Raw genomic sequence first — 20,406 nt, forward strand, 5'->3', positions numbered from 1 at the left:
GAGGAATTCTCCACAAAATGTCATTAAGAGATAATTAACACCTCTTCAGTCGTGCTCTAGAAATGCACTGCAACATATTTTTCTTCTTTAACGCACGAAAAACACTTTCGCTTTTCCTTGTGTGAGTGCTATATACGAAGAATTTAATCATTGTGAAATATCAAACTGATCGTGAATTCAATGTGGAATTTCTTCCGCTGTTTTGCTCATTCGTCTTGTTTTTTTTGCAAGCTAAATATTATCTTCTCCACCGCAGAGTGTTGCATACAAAAAGCACGCAATTAAGTAATCTTCGACGCATAAGCATTTTAAGCAATAAGCATTAGTGATCTTGCTGTCTGCGGAGGTCGATGAAGAGCTACGCGCAGACACACCTGAGAGGAGGGGGAAGAGAGCTTTGGGTGATGAAAATGACTCAATCAGGTGATGAAGGTGGTGGGCCTATAGGCGGGCGATTGAGGAAGAAAAAAAGGTGAATTAAAATGAATGCAGAGTGTCACTGAATTACACCGTCAATTAACGATACCAATCGGGCGATTATTCCGATGAGTGGTCATCGAGGAAGTCAATCAAATCAACCATAGCCGCAGTCTTCTTCACTTTGGTCTCGGTACAAAACGTTCACCCACACGCATTTGAATTCCGCAATATGTATACTCATTTATTGGTGCCCAAGAAAATGGAAACTAAACCGCAATTGTGTGCGCTAAATGCAAAAATTTGCAGTTAATTTTAGTGACTGCTTTGCTCACGAAGTCAGCCGGAAAAAGAAGTGGCAAAAGAGTTTTATTTTGTATTTTTCTCCCACTTCTGACACTTCCTATATTCCAACGTCGGAAATTATTCAGGAAAGAAAAAGAAATTATATTAGCAATAAAGTCAGCAATATTTTTCCAAATTTTTGTAATGAAAATTTTCTGAGAATATATTACTTTTATGATTAAAAAAAAAGTTAGGAAATCTTTTCATAGACGTTATTTCCGCAACCCATATTAGTACAAAAGAAGCTTTTAAAAGAGTTAGTATTGTTACAAAATGAGAGACATTATGTTATTGTATTATGTATAGTTTGATGAAGACATGAAGAAGAAGCTTATTCAGTGTTGTTTGATTGACAAATTTATGCTTCTTTAATGTTATGCTCTACAAAGTTTAAACAATAAAAGGAAAAATTATATTATTTAAAGTTTTACTAGCTTTTAATTTATACGCGTTAGTTTTAATGACATCATTGAAATCACAATTATCAGAACAAGTACTAAAGAAAGGTAATTTAATATTTATGTTGAGGAATATCCGGTGTATTTAAAGAATAGTTATATTGCGCATTTTAGTTAGATAAAAAAGCTCTCTTGTTTTACAAAAAGCTCATAATTTCATAATTTCTATGTTGTTCTATCATGTAAGTATTTTTCTACATTTTTATACATTAAAATCTCTCAAAGAGTTCAAAGCAAAAGGTCATTGATGTCCCCGTAAATATAATACATCTTTTTTGTACATGTTATGTACAGTTTCTCCACGAAAATTCACATCAAGGAACCTTCACGATAGAGCAATAAGCAAACGAAACCGTGAGGATGTCTATTGAGTGAAAAGACGACGACACTCTTCATTTAATTAATTGATTATCTACAATCACGAAGTATAGATACAATGTGTCATCAATCAATTGCCGATCACGTATCAAATAGATTTTCACAGTGGTGGGCAGAGTGAGAGCGCGACATTATTGGAAACCCGATGGCGGTGCAGTTAAATTCAATAAAATAATACCGGAAAAGATCATTTTAGACTTATCTTCGTGATTGAATCAAAAATTGTATACGATGGCAAAAGGCTAATTAGGCTCCATTTCTTTTCACCACAAAAGACTTATTTTCTATAGAAAGTCCACGCTATGTATGTATATAGGGAATAAAGACAATTCTTTTTGCAAATTTAATAATCACGGCATTACAACACCTCTTTCACCAAGTGATTGCTGAATGATGCAAAAGTGCGAAGAAGCTAGCATTTAAATTGGATCGAAATGTCATAACTCTTCAAATGACATGAACTTCCGAGCGGGGATTATGAGGTATTTTGTAATTTTTCTCTTGTTTTTTTTTTCTTTCTCCTTCCTTCTGGGCTTTTGACTGTGTTCCACTGAGACACGCAAAATGACTTTTCAATCACATAATGCGCTCAGTTTGTCTCTTTGTAAAAGGTATGAGGAGTTGAAGAAAAAAAAGAAATTTTGTTGCGTCTTTTACACTGAATATATATCGCGCTATCCACAAAATCTCTCTCGTTTGGTTTGTTTTTGGAGTGCGCTGTAAATGAAACAAAGTGTTGCACTCTAATTGCCGAACTAATATTAAAATGCATGAAGTGAATGGTGATTCATATAAGTTAGCTGTGTTTCTTTCAGACACAGCTTTTGTGTACCGAGCAAAATCGAAAGTCGTCAGATCGGGCTCAAACTTGGTATGAGCACGAATTAGGGTCCCCACATTCCAAAAAACGTATGCGCCAAAAAATTTTTTTTCCGGCCGTCCGTCCGCCGTAGTTCAACCATAAATTGCAAGAGAACGGTGATAGATAGAGACTTGCGGTAAACGGCAAAGTTTAAATATCGACCGGAAGACGTCCGATTATGACGTCAAATTTTACCCCCCACCCCCGCGTCCGCCATTTTGAATAACCTCAAAATTTTGTTTTCGCTATATCTCAGCCGCTATTATAGCTAGGGGGCTGAAATTTTGATATGTTGTAGGGGCCATCAAGACCTTTCCAACGATACCTCATTTTCGAAAATCGGTCAAGCCGTTTATTCAATATGGCCGCCACAATTTTTCATCAAAAATCGACCATAACTCGAAAACGGCTTGACCGATTTTGATCAACCCGGGGTCAAATGAAAGATCTCAACAAACCCTACAACTCTCTAGAACATCCGAAGTTTCAAAAGTGACCGCTAGGGGGCCAAAAATCAAAAACAAAATTTTCGATGAGTTTCCGATGAATATCTCGAAAACGACGACATAAATTTTTTTCATTTTTTTATATGTTGTAGCTGACCATATTATCTAGCTTCATGCCAAAAATGAAGAAAATCTATGGATCCGTTCTCGAGATATAGCCTTCCAAAGTTGGCATGTCATATCTCGGGTTCTACAAGTCCGATCTTGATCAACTCAAGCGCAAATGAAAGGTTTCGAGAAACCCTACAAATGTCTAGAACATTGCAACTTCGAAAAATGACCGCAAGAGGCGCTAAAATCGAAAACAAAGTTTTCGAAAATTTCGAACTCGAATTTTTCGAAAATGGCGACATAAATTTTTTTTCAGTTTTCGATATGTTATAGCTGACTTCGAGACCTTTAAAACAAAAAAAAATTTATGAAAATCTATGGATCCGTTCTCGAGATATAGCCTTCTAAAGATTTCTTAGGGTATGACTTTTCTACTTTTCCCGACTTTGCGCGTATTTAAATTAATTTGCGTTCTAGTTTGCTCTCACAAAATTGGTACACTGAAAGAAACACAGCTCCCGTAAGCTTGGTCAGCTTACCAGTACATTTTCCTCTTCGTCTCTTTGAGGTTGTGTGAGACTCCTAAAAGATATATTGCATAATTTGAAGAAAAAGAATGGCCATGTTTCTTAATTTTTTTTTTAACTTTTCGTTTTTCTCTTTTCTTCGGGGAGGGAGCATAGAACCCCCCATTGCGATTGTTGATGGGATGCAATGAAAATTCTCAGCTCTCTGACAAGATTAACAAAAGATGAAGATTTTTCCCTCGTGACACATAAAATGGCAAAAATGTTGAAAGAATAAACCATAAAAGAATTCTCAAAAACTCTCAATCATCTTCACATTTCACACACAGAGCACACAAAGTTCTCTCCCATGGCTTCTGTGGAATATTGCAAAAGCTTCGCAAATTATTTCGTAGGTAGATATATGAAGATTTGTAATGGAAGAATATTAACATGAATTCAATGTGCTTTCAAATGCATTGTTGTTTGAAAATAATTGCAAAATATTACTTCTTCAAAAAATTATCTCAAAAATTATATGACTAGTTGTTGAGAAAATCACGCATTAAATTAATTTTTTAGTACCTTCGGAAAACCCCCAGATCTCAACAAATAAAAATTTGCGCGAGGATTAAAAATGATCAGAAAATACTCTCAATTCGTTCAAAACTGTTGAGATTAATTACAAAATGGGAAACAAATTGGGCAACTTAGCGCAAAAATTTGGCCACAATTGCCAACTGATGGCTATTATGTGCGAGAGCTGTAATCGCCATGGCAAAATTGAGTGTTTCAGTGACTGAGAAGAAATGGAATGCAAACAATTAATGATCATCAGTTTGAATGGGTGAAAGAGGTGGGTAATTGGGCGAATTTGGACCAAAATTGAGCAACATTTGCACATTTTCCACATGGGTGGCTTTTTTATGAAATTCACGGAAAGAATCTCACATGGAAGAATGAAAGAAAAAAAAGAGCTCAATAAAGTGAAAGATTGTCAAAGAAATTTTGAACCATAAATGGATGTGAGAATTTATTTAATAAAGAAAAGTTTATCCCAAGAAATTCAGCAGCTAATATTAAAAAAAAATTAAAAAAGAAAGAAATTAAGACATAAAGATTAATAAAAGACAGAAATTCGATTTAATCTTATTACTATAAACCATAAATGGTTAATGCAGCTCAAGTTTATTTTTTTGTAAATCTCTGTTAATAATTTTCAACATCATTACTAAAGTAATTTATTCTTCAAAAAAAAAGAGAGCAATAAATTGCAATATTTGCATTTTTATTAATTTATTTTTGCAGTTTCTTATTTTCATTTCCTCACGTGGCAATGAAATATTTCTCGTTTTTTTTTTTGAAAATTTTAATGTGAAATTAAATCACCTTATCAGGTAAATTAGGAGCTGTAACACAAAATAAGACAAATAACACCATCTAAAAAATAATAAATTATTTTTTTAAAATTTATTTTCGGAATGCCACACTCCCCTGAAATTTAGTGCTTATTTCCAATTTTATGTGATACTAAAAAATATGACTAAACTGTGATTTCAACAGTCTTTCATTCGCACAGAGGTGTTGCATTTTGCTCTTTTCAATATTGCACAAATGCATTTCTCTATGCGCTTCCGTGTCTCTGAAACAATATAATTTTATGACCATAAATTTACTCATGATTCTCATTAAATTTTATGTATTGACGAAAGCACACACATGCACGGGTTTTATTAAGAAAATGAAAAGATATTATGCTATGTAGCTGCAGCAAGAAGGTGGCACGATTGGTGTCTTTTAGCGCTTTATACACCAGTAAAAGTGCACATAGAAGGACAAAGAAAAGCGGGGAGTTATGAAATTTTGCAAAAGGTGCAAAGGTACGAACAAATGAGCTCCCCGCAAGTGAAGTGAAACTAATTGGATGCTTCCTGGTTAAGTGGAGTTTATTCGGTGGTTAACAAATAAATTACACTACAAAGTCCACCCTAATTGGATGCTACATTTTATATACAACCACCACTAGGTCTCCGCCCAATGTTTGTACCAACAAAATCATGTGTAGGGAGACCACGACGACCTATGGGAGTTTCGGATGCTTTTGCACACTGCTGCATCAAAATTATGTAAAAAGCAATTCAAAATCCTCTGCGGTGTGATTTTGTAAGATGAAAATACAAAAGTAGCAGAAAATGAGAAACTGCTGCACATAAGAAATTATATCATAAAATGCAGTTAAACAATACCCACGACAAGAGTAAAAGCTTAACCTTTGGAATGCGGAGGCCTTGGTAGTTACGTAGAATGCGAAGGTGGGGTCGTTGAACGACCCCAAAAAGAAGGCCAATTTTCTCCCAAATTATACAACCTGGAGTTGTCGGGTTAGTGCCTACAGATTCCTTATATAGTCCTCTTGCACCCTGCACCAAAAATTGGCCGCCCTAAAATACTTAGAAGGAGATATTAGGGAAAAACATTTTTCAATCATTTTTCACAATTTCTTTTTGAGAAATTTGCCAAGAAACTGCAATTTTTTTTTCACTCTTCCCCACATTTCCCTCACTTCCCGCAACGTGATAAGAGGCAATATTTCTCGAATATTCTTTATTGTTTTGCACATTTACATGCTTCTAATTATGTTTTATGTTGTTTATGCTCTAAAAAATTTTCCGCAGCATGACCGTTACACCAATTTTTGAATTCCCTTCTTCTACATTTTCCTTAATAACTTTTCTTGTGGTGGTCGGATTGAGCTGAAATTTTTACACAACCTCCTCAGATAACCAAGGAACTTATTTCCAAAAGATGGGAATGGTATCTTTTATATTTATGGAGATATAACACGAAATATAGCGCTGGGGTCGTTCAACGACCCCGCTCCGCATTCCAAGGGTTAATAGACTTCCACGTGTTGCCTAGAGGAATTTACATCGTGCTTATAAGAAGGAGGTAAGACGCAGGGCTATGTGAACCTCTATAGTGAAGTGTTTTATTGGTAGGAGGAAGCTTTTGAGGGTGTTATAAACTAAAATGATTTATTAATACCACTTTTAACGGAAAATATAGACTATGCGCACCAAATGCATCAATATATTGTTCATTTTGTGACTACCTACAAGCTCCCAACATCAGTCTTATACCCCAAATATTCACCTCTATTTTATATGTAGTTAAAAAAAACTATTAGACCTAAGAACTATAAGAATATTTTTTATTAATTCAATTTTTAAAATATTATCTTTTCGATTTTTTAACTCTCTTTCAAATTGTTAGAGATCCAGATTGGGTTATCCTCTCCCATGTAAAAATTTCCAAATACGCTAAGATTATCTAATTTGGCCTAGATAGTCCATTTTCCTAACTGAAATTGGTTATAAATTAACCAAAAAATTGAAACCGAACCATGAAAATTAAATATTTATTTATTAATTCAAAATCATCTCAAAATTAGGTCGGAAAAGTCCTCAAATTTCCAAAATTATTGGACCAGTACCTTTATCATTTATTTAAGTTTAATGGCAAAAAAACGGAAATGTGATAATGAATTTAAAAAATAAAAAGAAAAAAATGTGTACAAAAGGAATGCAACAAAGTAAATCAATTAATTAACTCAATTGACAGCGGTATGTAGCAATGAAAAGAGGCCAAAAGTAAAAAAAAAACTGTTGTGCGTTAAACGGAAAATCGTACTTCTTCGTGTTTTTGAATAAAAATTTCATAACATGCATAAATCATAACATTTCCGCTGCAGATAGAGATTAAATTGAATAACATTTTTTTTGGAGAAAGCCAAAGTGGAGCGAAAAAGTGAGTTTTTCGAGAAAATCCACTTTGGTGTTTTTTTATTAGTTCAGAGCAGCAAAATCTCACTTTTCCTCCAGATTCAGATTAAAGTGATTTACACACACAAGGTATGAAATTGCCGACTGAGATGGGTGATTAGGTGTGAGGGAGATGGGTAGCTAATTAATACCGAAATTGTGGATTTTATATATGGTGCTTTTGTAAATAATACATTTATTTATAAAAAGGTAATGGGTTTGTGAGGGGATTCGGGGTACGTTGGGGGGAGGAAAAGAGAGCAATTTTAGAGCTCATATAGGTAATGTAAAGAGAAGAAATAACCCCACCACTAATATCCAGGGGCCATTTCCAAAGGCGCCCCGGCGAACAGGTGAGGAGAGTACCATGGGATTTCGCTTTCTTTCGCGCAAAGTGTATAAAAGACGCCAAACTACCATCTACCATCATCATTCAGTGCTTGAAAGTTGTGCAGTGAAGAAGAAACGCAAGTTCTTTTTGGATTACTCCTCAGCTGCAGCATTTCTGTGTGTTCAAAAAAAAAAGTTCATCTTTACTTTCTTTTCCATCCACCCACGTCAAAAAAACAATCAATCATCAAGATGGTTTTCAAGGTAATACACGCGCTTTAATGATCCATGGATGTACGGTGTGATATGCAAAATAAATTACCTTCTCGCGCGCGCACCTGTTGAAACATTTCGATGGCAAAGAGAGTAGTTACGCGAAGATCGATACTTCCTGAGAGATGGATTTAAACACGGACTCAATCATGTGTGATCTCCTCTCGTGCAACGTCCAAGAAAGTGTGCAGCTCATAAGCACAATGCCTGGTACTCCACGAAAGGCAATTAAGGAGTCACCACGAGATGAAAATTATTATACCACAAAGTTGCGCGCGCGCGATCGCAAATGAAAGTGAACTTGACTCGAAACTCGTTCGTGGGGCATGTTGTTGGTGTTCAATGGCCTCAACCGACGCAAAAGGAGAAAAGAAGCGGCACAAGAAGTGTTTTGAAAATGCCTTGAAGGCCATGTGTTGACAAATTGAAAGTCTTTCTCTCTGCAATTTTCACTTGCAATGTGTGTGTTTCCGCCAACCACCGAGATCACGATGACCACTTTGAACTGGAAAAGTGCAAATATCGCGACAGAAAAGTCCCGAGACATTTCCGGGGTTGTTGAGATGGCAATTTATCTATTCGGGGAGTGTTATGCAAATTAAGCGCATGTGGATTTAGAGCTTTCTCAAAGGAAAATTTATATTGTGACTCGTTGTGCTTTATTTTAGTTGTCTTTCCTTGATTTATATCAATTGAGATAGAAAGCACGCACTTTTGTTGAGCTTTCTTTTTCTCTAAAGCTTGATTCTTTTTAGGAACATTATGGAGCTTTTTTAGGACTATGTAGAAAATCAAAAATAAATTTTTTTAATATTTCCATGCCAAAATTAATGGTCTCTGGCATAAATCCTTTAAAAAATATTTAAAATTAGACTTTGACTTTACTTCTATTTATTCATGATTTAATTGCATACACTACCCTCAAAAATTTTATATATAGGACCCGCCTATTCCTAAGTCTTTATAATATTTAATTTTTCTCTTGATTCATTATGTTTTAACGATTTAAAGATTCTGATCCTATTGGAATATATATTTTTTTGATAAATTATTGCTCCAACTAGGCTCTGTTATTGAGATCAACAAGCAACCGAGATTAATTATTAGGAACTTTATTAAAAATTTATTTTGCATAACACAAAATTTTTAATTAAATATTAATCCATTTAGATTAAATAATAGTGATATTTCTTTAAATTCTAAATGCTAGAACAGCTTTACTTTGATAAGAATCATAAATAAAATCTTAGTCGTTTTATTTAAATTCCCTTAAAATTAAGCATTTTTTGGACTTACTTCAGAAATCATTATAAACGTTAATTAATAAAAAAGAAGAAATTAATAAATCTCAAATTTCTTTCAGTTCTTCGTTTTCGCCGCCGCCGTCACCATGGTTGTAGGATACCCCGGATACGAATCTGGATACCATTACGGAGGTGAGGAGCAAGGACACGAAGTAAGCTACGAATCTGACTACGGACACCTTGCTTCTGAGCGCATCTCCCTCGAAGGTCACCACGACTACGGACACCACGATGATGAACTCGTAGACTACTACGTAAGCATCCAGCAGAGAATTTAGAATTTTAAGAACTTCACAATATTTTTTTTTTAATTTGTAGGCTCCTCCCAAGTATGCCTTCAAGTATGGAGTCAATGACTTCCACACCGGAGATGTCAAGTCCCAGCACGAAACTCGCGATGGTGATGTTGTCAAGGGACAGTACTCCCTCGTTGAGCCCGATGGCTCTGTCCGTACCGTTGACTACACCGCCGACAAGCACAATGGCTTCAATGCCGTCGTGCACACCACGAAAGCCCTCCATGATCATCACGATCATCACTACTGAACACCTTTCCCTGCTACAAAGCCTACCTAAAGAAGCATTCTTAGTCATGAACCCAAGAATTTCGTTTTTAACTTCGTATTCATCTTGTTGAAGACTTTATTATCGTTTTATATGCTTTAGTATTTTTCTTGTTGATATATAAATATTTTTTGAACCTCGCGAATTCGAGAGCATCATCCCCGTTGAACGTTAAAGACGTTTGCTCGATACCAAAAAAAAATGATAAAGTTAAAAAGAAGCTAAAAAAAAACAAAATTCATGAAAAGATGAATGAAATCCAAGCATTTTTTTTCGTTATATTTTATAAACTCCAATTCAGCAAGACTTCTGTGATAGATAATGAGATACATGCAAGGTGTCTCAAATCAAAGATATTTTTCTTACACCACAACTTGTCATAAAGTTGTTGATGAAGAAGAAAAAGTATATCAATTAAATTTCATTTCCTTCTCTCATGCCTGTTTCCCTAACTTTCTCGAAAAAGACGACGTGCTGTTAGCATAAGAATTTGCATTGCCAATGTATTTTGTAAATGAACGGAGGTAATAATAAAAGATGTCTTAATTAATTGTAATCCACCTGTTTTATTTCAATCACGTGTGCACTTCCGAAACATGCTCGTTAAATTGCATTCTCAATGTGCCAATTTATATCTACATGTATGTGGTGTGAAGGAAGTGAAGGTGATGATCAAGATCTCTTCATTAAACATATATCGTAATACTTTCTTATGTTGGCGCCATGTGTGAAGACTACAAAAGCGCCTCGAAGAAGGCAAAAAGTCTTGTAGATCACGTATTTGTGCGTGGAAACCACAAAGTGAGTCATTCTTTGGACACGGAGAGACCTTTTGTGCATGAAAAAAAATCATTTTTTTGCATTCAAGACAACATCGTTTGATTGAAGCCAGTGGAGGAGGACAATCGACTTAATCGACCCACACAGAAAACAACAACTTTATATACTATTCCGGATACAAGCATTCTCCTATTTCTGTACACACGCCACAAGAATAGAACACGATCATTAACCCGCGATAAACATTCTTACTTTCCATCATCGGACCATGGATTTTACCAGGCGCGGAGGGGCAAAAAAAAAAAGATCAGGGAGAGCTCTAGTTTAATTTAAATGAACACCTCACAGAAACCGCCCACGCTGCAGCTCAAAAGATCACTTGAAATTGAGATGGAGAGAGGTTTGAATTTTGCTGGACCAAAGTCAATTTTCAAGGAAGGAAAATTTAATGGAGCAGCTGGATTTTTAATTACACTACAAGCCTAGAGATTTATTGACTTATTATCTTTTATTTAATTGATGAAAATATGTAGCATAAATGGATAAAACGTGTTAGTTTAATTTATTTTATTAGTATAAAATTTTGAGCCATTTATTGTTGATCTCAATTTGGTAATAAGAACGAAATAATTTTAGATCTCCCATACAATGTATTTTTTTTTAATTCTACAAACTTTCTATAAAAATTTCCTTCTTGTACATTAATTTTCTCTTAAACAGCAATTGAAACGTCAGTCATTAAATTCCTTTATGCTGAATGTTAGCAAACCAATTTAAATTTCTACGAGTTTACGCTCAGGAAATAAATTTAATTAAAAATAAAAATGAATATTGTTTTCAAACACTCCTCCTAAAGCAATCAATATATTTTCTTGTAACGGCTTAGATTGTATTTATACAAATAAATTCTATTCAGAGACTTTTCCTCAATGAAAAATATTTCAATTGAATTCCATACAACGCTAGAAATTTATATTAATTAATATCTCTCCTAAATGGTTTGAGAATTGACCATAAGATAGAAGCATGTAAAATAAAAAAAACCTTCACATAATAGCCGGCATTTTAGTAATACACCAACATGAGATTGAAATTGAGATTGTGCAACAAATTTGAACTCTAAAAATTCTTGCGAGGTTTTTCCATTAATACCAAATGACTGGATTAAATGTTTTTTTTTCTTTCTTCTCCTCTGACTACCAGCAGATTTCTTGTTTCTCAAATTGTAATTATATATTCATGTATGGCTTTAAGAAGTGTGTGTAACTGGAGATCATACTTAAGGTGATCTTATTGTAGGTAATTTTTGACCACACTTCACTTCCCACTCCACACAATTGCGACATCTTTAGCATACATTTGACGCTGTACAATTTAATCTCAACACCTCTGAGACACAAGAGATAATCAAAAGTTAATCTCTTGATCACATTCAGCACAATCTGATGTGATTGAAGTACATGAAATCAATTTTAATGGAATTTAATTCACGGATTAATTGCAATTTTGAAGGAATTCCAGATTCGCTCCTTTACACTCCGGCTAAATACATTTATATTGTTAATTTATTTTCTATTCTTGAGCACTTTTCTTGCAATTTATGCTCAGGAAAATTTCTCTTAAGAATTTCTTTGCGCTTACGTGGGTATTATGAAGAAATTGCAATCGTTGAGGAAGAAATGGCGGCGGGGCTTTCTGTCGTTTACGGTGAGGTTGACATTTTAATTGTGTGCAGATTAATTTTCTGGTTTAATGTGGTGAATTAAGTGTCAATAGATCATTCTAATGCTCATAAATTACTCTCACACTCTTGTCATATTGCATCTTAATTTGTCAAGCAGAAAGAATCCAAAGAAATTCTTAAAGAGCTTCTATTCTCACATCTGAGAAAGAATGTGAAATCTTGCGTGAAATGCTTAAGATCCCGCTGCTACTCACAGCTGTACGATCGCATGATTTTAGTTTAGAAGCAAAAGAAGTAAAGACATAACCAGAGGCTATATTCTTAAATGTTTTCAATGTAAAAAAAAATATATATCCACGTTGTTTTGATCGAAAGTTTTGTTACAGAAATCGCGATCATGGCGATCATACAAAAATCATACACACAGCTTGATCTCGATCTCTCAATTTAATCTTCAAGGAGTTTTTGCTTCATTCTCAATTTATCTTATACAAATATAATTCAACTTGTTTTTTTTAAGTTGTTTTTCCTCCGCAATTTTAATTTATTCTTTTTGTCGATATACAGGAGTGATCGTTTTTCAAGTCAGATGGCAAAGATCACTTGCTGTGTGGAAATAAATAAATTTCCACACCTTTTGGTTAATAGAAAAAAAAAGAATATATAGATATAGTGAGAACGTCTGCGATATTAGATAGTTGGGCAATTAACAAATGAAATTACAAATGTCTCAAGTAACTTCCTTGTAGATCAAGTCAATAAATTTTCGACCACGATTTTGCCATTTCGGATAGACTCTTTTACAGATAGGCTATTTTACAAGAAGTGGATGGAGTTGAAAAGAGCTGGAGCCACGAATGTTGGCTCTTTTTTTTTCAACCAGCCTGTAAATTAAATTTAGTTTTTGGTCAAAAAAATCACACAGAAAAGTTTTGCTTTATGCCTTGTGGGAAAAGATAAATTTTTCCGGATTTAGGATTCTGCGATCGTTTATGCTACTGCTCGAAGCCACACCCTGATCATGTGAAGGTCGTTACAAAGTTCTCTTGCGCCTCATTAAGTTCTCCCACCTCTTTGGGTGCCAATTGAACAGCTCACCGGATCGTGGCTTTGCCAATGAACAATGAAAAATGAATGAAAATCGGTTCACGTGGTTCCGTGCGAAAGTTTTTTTTTTTTCTTTTGAGATAAATTGAAACCGAATCAGCGGGCCAAAACCTCACATGAGAGTCGCAAAAGATCATTGGTATTGATCTTGAAAATTTCAACTCCTTGGCGGCTTCTTGCACTTGACTCTGTCACTCTCACTATCATGTCTTTTAACTCAACATGATCAAATTAATATTTATGGCGACGCAGAATTAATGAATTATTGATATTTTCCTACAAGCCGCACACATTTCATTCCTTATACTCACTCATATATAGTTAAATTAATGATCTTGTGAGCTTTTCGGAATGTTGCAAAAAATCCTCTTTGATGGATTTTTGATGCGAAAACTCGAGGAAATCAACCACGATTCGACTTCTTGAGCAATTTTTTTTCGCACACTCCTTCAGAAGACATCTGACGTCAAAGCTGGTAGCGGTTTATTGCGTTCCATTCCAGTTATCTCGGCAAAAAAAGCACGATAAGGCCAGAGCAATTGGATACGATGAAAATTATATATAGTATTCTTCCTTCTTCAGTTACTATGTAGAATTTTCTGCAGAAAAAAACCGTATAAATTAATAAATCAATTTTACAAACTCACTTTAGTGGGTATATTTAGTGTTGCTCTAATTTATTCGTAATTCCAATCAATTTTTTTTATCATAAAGATTTAGTTTTTTTTTTTTTAATTTTATTAATGTCCAAAAAAATTGGTCAGAATTTTGGAGCCAAGAATAAAGTAAATTTGAAAGTAATTGTATAAAATTTCCATTAATTCAATGAACTTTATAACAGGTTTTCAAAAGAAACTTGGTTTAGATTTTTGCATTTTTTAGCTACAACTATGGCATTATGTAATTCTGCTTTTTAATAGATTTATTTTTTGAGAAGAAATCTATTATATTTAATTTATGTTTTTCTGGAGCTTTTTCCTACATAATTAAAAAAAATTGCTCCAAATTTCCCATATATTGTACATAAACTCCTTTTCAGACTAGGATTTTTTACAAATTCTAAATTCAACTGATTTACCTTGTTTATACCCTCTTTAACAAGAAACAGAAAGGAATAACAACATCAAGCACGTACGCATGAATTTGCTAAAATTAACTCGTTTTGTATACTGAAAGGTTGATTTTGGAGGCAAATCCACCAGTAAGAAACAAGAAGTTAAAATTTGCATTGTATTGGCGGTAAATGTCGAGCCCTATACGTTGTGCAAAAACAAAGATAAAAATGAAAGAATGAAAAGTCCTTCCTCGACGATGGTTTGTGTGACCACAAGTTGGCGTGCGTGTCCAATGAGGTGTACTAAAAGGTGTGAGAAAAACCTCAAAGAATTTTCCACCATTGCAGCCAAATTGGGTGGTTTTTCTGCATCACAAAATTCTTCTAATTGAGACAACAATGAGCGCAATCGCCAAATGCGTGAAGAACAACCTTCGTTGCCGGAGTAGCGTGGAAAGGGGACGGCATTGAGTTTCGTGACAACAACCACAAATTTCGTGGGCTTTTTGCCCGTGACAAGCTTCATATTCCTCATCTGCAAATGAGATCACGGAATGAAGAATTCTTGCATACGTGGCAACGCCACGGTGGGAAATTCAATCTGTGCAGCAGGTACACATTGCACGCGTGTTGCAGTCCAATTGGCACGAAGATATGTTGGGTGTTGGATGACTATGGGTGGTGGTGGGTGAAAGTAAAAGTCTTCGTATGCCGTGGATTCCGGGGGACGAGTCTCAATGCCCTTTGGCGGAGTTCTTCCTCGCCGCGTGCTCTGTGGGATGACGCTGAAATGCCAAGGGAAGCCCCAGACAACAATCTCAACGATCCAGTTCAGGAGTATGCAATATTTTGTCTTCCTGAACATGTAATTCTTTTTAACTTACAATGTTATTTTTAGGCATTTAACTCGCGCGTTTTTTGGTCGTCCAGAGGAAGATTTGACTGATATTGTAAATGAATCATTTTTAAAATATTCATATCATTCACATAGCTTACAAACTCAATCGTTTCAAAGAAAAGAAGCATAATTCGTCCAAAAAGCTTTTAGTTTTCAACAGAGCTTTTGAATTATATAACGATAATACCATAATATATTAAATAATCAACAAATTCTTAAAACTAACACAAAGTAGGAAAATATTTTCATTTTAGAGATTTTGGAAAGACATTTTATCAATATATTAGGCAATAGTTTAGTCAACTTAACACAAAGCGTAAAATAAGAAACTTCTGGTGAAAGGCCCACAAGCATTGTTCATAAAAGCCCACAATCAAATGCGATCACAATCTGCATTGCATTCAATAAGAATCGCACCCACAGTGTCCCCATGCGGCTTATCGTATGATTTTTCTCTTGAATTTTTTGCACTCGATGCTCACAGTTTTTTTTTTCTACCAAAGGACGCCAGAAAAGTGGCGTATTTTTTCCCTTCGCCGGCCGATAAATTGCAGAGTGGACACATAATTGCTTTTGTGGAAATATTTCTCGCGGGGAAAAACCAACATTAACGGGCTACGTTACGATATTTCCATGCAATTCTGCATTGTGATTTGAAATTTTAATGGCTAATTGTGTGTTTTTGTGCACAAAAATAATATCGCGCCATATCTACCAGCCCAAGGAGCACACTTGAGTGCACAAAGCTTGAAGGAGCTTTTAGCACTCAAGTCTTGCGCTCAAGTGTTGAAAGAGAGGGTGGATTTCAGTTCGAGAAATGATCACAATTGCATGATAAATTGAGGTGAATTTCATGCAAAGCAGCAACTGCGGAAAAGTGTCGAAGGAGGAAAAATTGTGATCACTTTCGGTGTTGAGTAAGAGACTGAGACTGTGATCTTTTGGGCTGCGCGCGCAGCATTGACGCCAACAGCAAATGCAAGAAAAAGTCAAAGAAGTTGGAGAGAAAAAAATATACACGCTGCCCAAAAAAATGTCGAAATAGTATCACTGATGTCGAGTTTGGAGTAATTTACCAGTTTTTTGAATATGACCCTGGATGAGTCTTATATTGGCTAGTTCCTGGGCAAATCCATACCATTAACATCACACTCTGACCAACTTGTATGACTTGAATATGCAAGAAAAATGCTGTGGCTTTTTTGGGGGTACCAACATACGGAAATTCTTGACCATCGTCTGATCGTCACGATGGATCCTCGTTCCAAATAACGCAATAAGGGCGTTGTTGTTTGTTTTTTATTTCATGCCCAGTGTCACGAATGTTGGGCATAATTTATTATTTTCAGGCCATTTCACAATTTGGGACTCCCTCGCAGTGATCTTCGGTGGTAAAATACAGATTAAAATTTAAGAAAAGATCACCGAGATCGTCTAAAAGATCACTTTGTATATGTCAAGTCATGCGGGATGAAATTATTTAACATATTTTTATAAAAGAAATTTCATTAAAGAAAAAACAATCTCTGCATGAATCACAAAATAAATGAGGAGAAATAAAAACATCTTGGATGATCTTTTGAATGATCAAGCATCACTGGGGCTTCATGCAAAAAGTAATTAATTTACCAATTAGGACGAAAAAAAATATTCAAATATTTCTTACGGAATCGTTTTTATTAATTTCATTTTCTTAAATGTTTCTTAAAGTTCCTTGTTTCAGAAATTACGATATAATTATGGTTTTTCTCTTAAATACCACGTCCGGGAAAACTATATAGGTATTCGCATTGAGAGCAAAATAAAAATTGCAAAGATCACCGATAAAAGCACTGCGTTCACTGGTTGATTGCGCGTGAACTTTTGGCGAAAAATATTCCGACAAAATCTCCTATGAAAGATCAAGAAAAATTTCTTATGTCTTATGGACGATGGTGTATATCCTGGTCCAACTTTTGAGGGAATTGGGTGGAGCGAGTGAGAAGGAGGAAAAGTGATCTGAAAATGGTCAGCGACATGTCCGCATGGCATTCTTCGGGAGTGAATGAGAGACAAGAAAACAAACACATGGAGAAACATGAAGCTTTTGGAGTCAACCTTGGGTAATTGCAATCTCCTCCACAATAGAGAGACATACCACACAACATACGTGGAATTGTACGTAATGTATTAAATCAATGTGTGTATATGATAAAGTTGAAAATTTACTAGTGGACTTTTAGTGTGTAATAGCACGGGTGGAGTGAAGTATAAAAGAGACCCAGAGTTTGATTCTAGTTATCAGTCACTTGAGCTCAATCCCAGAGATCAGTTCGCAGTTTTCCTTGTGAAGTTAACACTTAACACTTAAAAAACCCATTCGAAATGGCTTTCCTTAAAGTGAGTTCTGTGTTCTTGTGCTTATTCTTAATTCTACTTTTTTTTCAAATATAAAAATTTCCTTCTTGAGTGATACTTACATCATGCAGCGATGACACGATCGAGGATTTAATTTGTGGATTTATATTCTTTTAGTTGGCTGTCTGCCTCGCCATCGTCGGTGTTGCTGCTGCTTCCGTTGCTCCTCTTGCCCATCCTGGCCTCGTTGCCAAGGTCTACGATGCCCACTATGCTGGTGACTACTACGTAAGTTGTGATCCCAATCCGTAAATCATCGATCGTGCAGTGATCCTCATTTGCATTCTTGCAAATTCATTGAGATTTTCTACAAATGAATTGACTCACTGGTGGCGCATGTACTCACAGAGGGGGCTTGCCTCATGTAAAATGCTGCAAGTGATCACCCGTTTGAGCCATCGATCGCGACTTCTTTGTCTGAGAGGCAGACCCCCATCGACCTTGATCACGGCAATTTGTGACCATTTTCCGTGTGTGTGCCACACTCTCATAATTGCTCGACATTTTAATTGGAATTCTCCATTTGAAAATCACTGCTCCACGATCACCTGAAGGCCACACTGCTGGAGCCACCAATTAATCTGTCTTTTTTCTTCTCTTCCTCACCAGTCCCACCCACAGTACTCCTTCGACTATGGAGTTCACGATAGCCTGAGTGGTGACGTCAAGTCCCAGCACGAAGTCCGTGATGGTGATGTTGTCAAGGGACAGTACTCCCTCGTTGAGCCCGATGGCTCTGTGCGCACCGTCGACTACCACGCTGATGATGTCAACGGTTTCAACGCTGTTGTGTCCAAGAGCGCCCCTGCCATCCACGCTGCTCCCGCTGTTGTTGCCCACGCTGCCCCAGCTGTGGTTGCTCACGCTCCCGCCCCAGCTGTGACTGTTGCCCGTTCCGCCATTGCCGCCCCTCTGGCTGCTCCCCTTGCCTACAACGCCTACCCCCATGCCTACCCCTACGGACACGGATACGTCCATGGTGCTCCTCTCCTGAGATCGCACATTGCCCCATTCGGCTACGGCTACGGCTACCACTATTAAGAACCTTCAAGTTTCCCTAAAAAAAACCCTCTCCACCCACCCGAAGCTGCCATTTAATATTTATTCCTTCGATCTTTACCCCCGCGACTTTATATGTTTCTTGTGACTAACCACCCCCACTTTCCCAACCTTACAATATCCTTTTACTTATTCTTCCACATGTACACCACGCTCAAGCGCTCTAACCCCGCGACCAAGTCCGATTTTCCATGTTGTTTGTGTTCTTCACGCGATGAGACATCCGAACCGTGTCCACTGCCAAAAAGCCGATGCGAATAAATCATGTACAGTCTTTAATTTTTTTTTGTTAAATGTCAGCTTTCAATGTCACGAAGAAAAAGTGCGAAAAATATGGGAATAAAAAGCTCAAATATGTCTCTGGAAACAAATAGCGGAAAATTTGTAATTTACACTGTATAAATTTTTTAAAAAAGGAAATCGAAATGGAGCAATAAATGAGCCATTTTCACAATTACAAATCAATTCTTTTCATTGGTTCTGGGTTGATGTTGGGTGGATGAATATACTGTTTGGAGTCTAGTTTGGAGTTCTTCTTTTAATTTAGGAAATCAACAAAAAAATATTTTCCATTCCATCACAGTGCTACAGGGAAAATCATCAAGAAAAACTTGAAATAGTTGTCCAGCATTAAAATTTCCACTTCTTCATATAGAGGAGCAGCTCCAAATTATTTCTTTATGATTGACGCAAAGCACATCAATTTATAATTCATAAAACATTACATGAAATACCTACATAAATAACATTAAAAAAATAAAAGAAAAAAAAACTTAAACAAATTGAAAAGTTCTATGATTAAATAATCAATTTTTTGCGGGGGTTCAGCAGAATTGCGGAAGAAAAACGTGGGACAATATATTTTCAGAATTTATTGTTTAATTTTATTTAATTATCTTCATCAAATAATAACTCAAAGAGTGATACACATAAAGATATTGTGAGACAATGCTGTTTAATAAACATAAAGTCTGTATGGGAATAAATTAAAAGATTTTTGAATTAAAAATTTCAGAATTAATATTTTTATTCGAGTTTAGAATAGATTTTATATCAAGATTAAAATTTTTTCAAGCACTTTTAATATCCGTCACAATTTTAAATTTTAATCAATCTTAAGCCTTTTAAAGGAAGTCATTTCATCCTCAAAGAGTCTTAAGAACCCGCTAGAATTGCGAATTATTCTATTAATAACAATTTATTTAACATAGTAGCTACAAAATCAACATATTCGATTATTTTCTCAGGATTTCTTACACCGTGGATAGAAGAAAAACTTTTCTTCACGTCAAATCTTTTCTCTTCTCTTTTTTCAGAATGAATTCACAATTGATTGTTATTCTATGTGACCATAATAAATGATCAATGACAAATGATCGCAGATGGAAATGAATTGTTTGAATGAGACACAATCATTTGTATGACCGATCGTACTTCTGTTATATCTCCTTTGCAATATTCTTTTTTCTTGTCTAGCAATATTTGGACTTGTTGTGCAATTCCCGTGGCAATAGATCATGAAATAATTTATAATACCTTTACAATTGATCAATAATTCATTGAATGAGACTTTCATTCTTGAATCACAAACCATTGAGTTGTGTATCTCTTC

General features: G+C 35.5%; 5 protein-coding genes across 9 annotated transcripts in view; all 5 read left to right on the forward strand.

The window, feature by feature from the left end:
- LOC129794093 (GPI mannosyltransferase 3) overlaps positions 1 to 20,406 on the forward strand; it is a 1,193,052-nt gene that overhangs the window by 701,080 nt on the left and 471,566 nt on the right. The gene's annotated exons all lie outside the window — the stretch shown is intronic.
- LOC129794120 (cytoplasmic tRNA 2-thiolation protein 1) overlaps positions 1 to 20,406 on the forward strand; it is a 1,132,104-nt gene that overhangs the window by 640,132 nt on the left and 471,566 nt on the right. The window lies entirely within an intron of this gene.
- The window catches only part of LOC129794129 (plasma membrane ascorbate-dependent reductase CYBRD1), a 1,128,201-nt gene that overhangs the window by 636,229 nt on the left and 471,566 nt on the right, over positions 1 to 20,406 (forward strand). The gene's annotated exons all lie outside the window — the stretch shown is intronic.
- LOC129794176 (cuticle protein 8-like) overlaps positions 1 to 20,406 on the forward strand; it is a 500,748-nt gene that overhangs the window by 8,776 nt on the left and 471,566 nt on the right. The gene's annotated exons all lie outside the window — the stretch shown is intronic.
- LOC129794295 (cuticle protein-like) lies at positions 6,440 to 19,068 on the forward strand. The gene is made up of 5 exons (XM_055835085.1): positions 6,440 to 6,472; positions 9,311 to 9,505; positions 9,570 to 9,794; positions 17,853 to 17,963; positions 18,345 to 19,068. Exons 2-5 carry the CDS (start codon positions 9,338 to 9,340, stop codon positions 18,774 to 18,776), a joined length of 936 nt encoding a protein of 311 aa, XP_055691060.1. The 5' UTR covers positions 6,440 to 6,472; positions 9,311 to 9,337; the 3' UTR covers positions 18,777 to 19,068.

Source organism: Lutzomyia longipalpis, chromosome 3, assembly GCF_024334085.1.
Source record: "Lutzomyia longipalpis isolate SR_M1_2022 chromosome 3, ASM2433408v1".
NCBI lineage: Eukaryota > Metazoa > Arthropoda > Insecta > Diptera > Psychodidae > Lutzomyia > Lutzomyia longipalpis.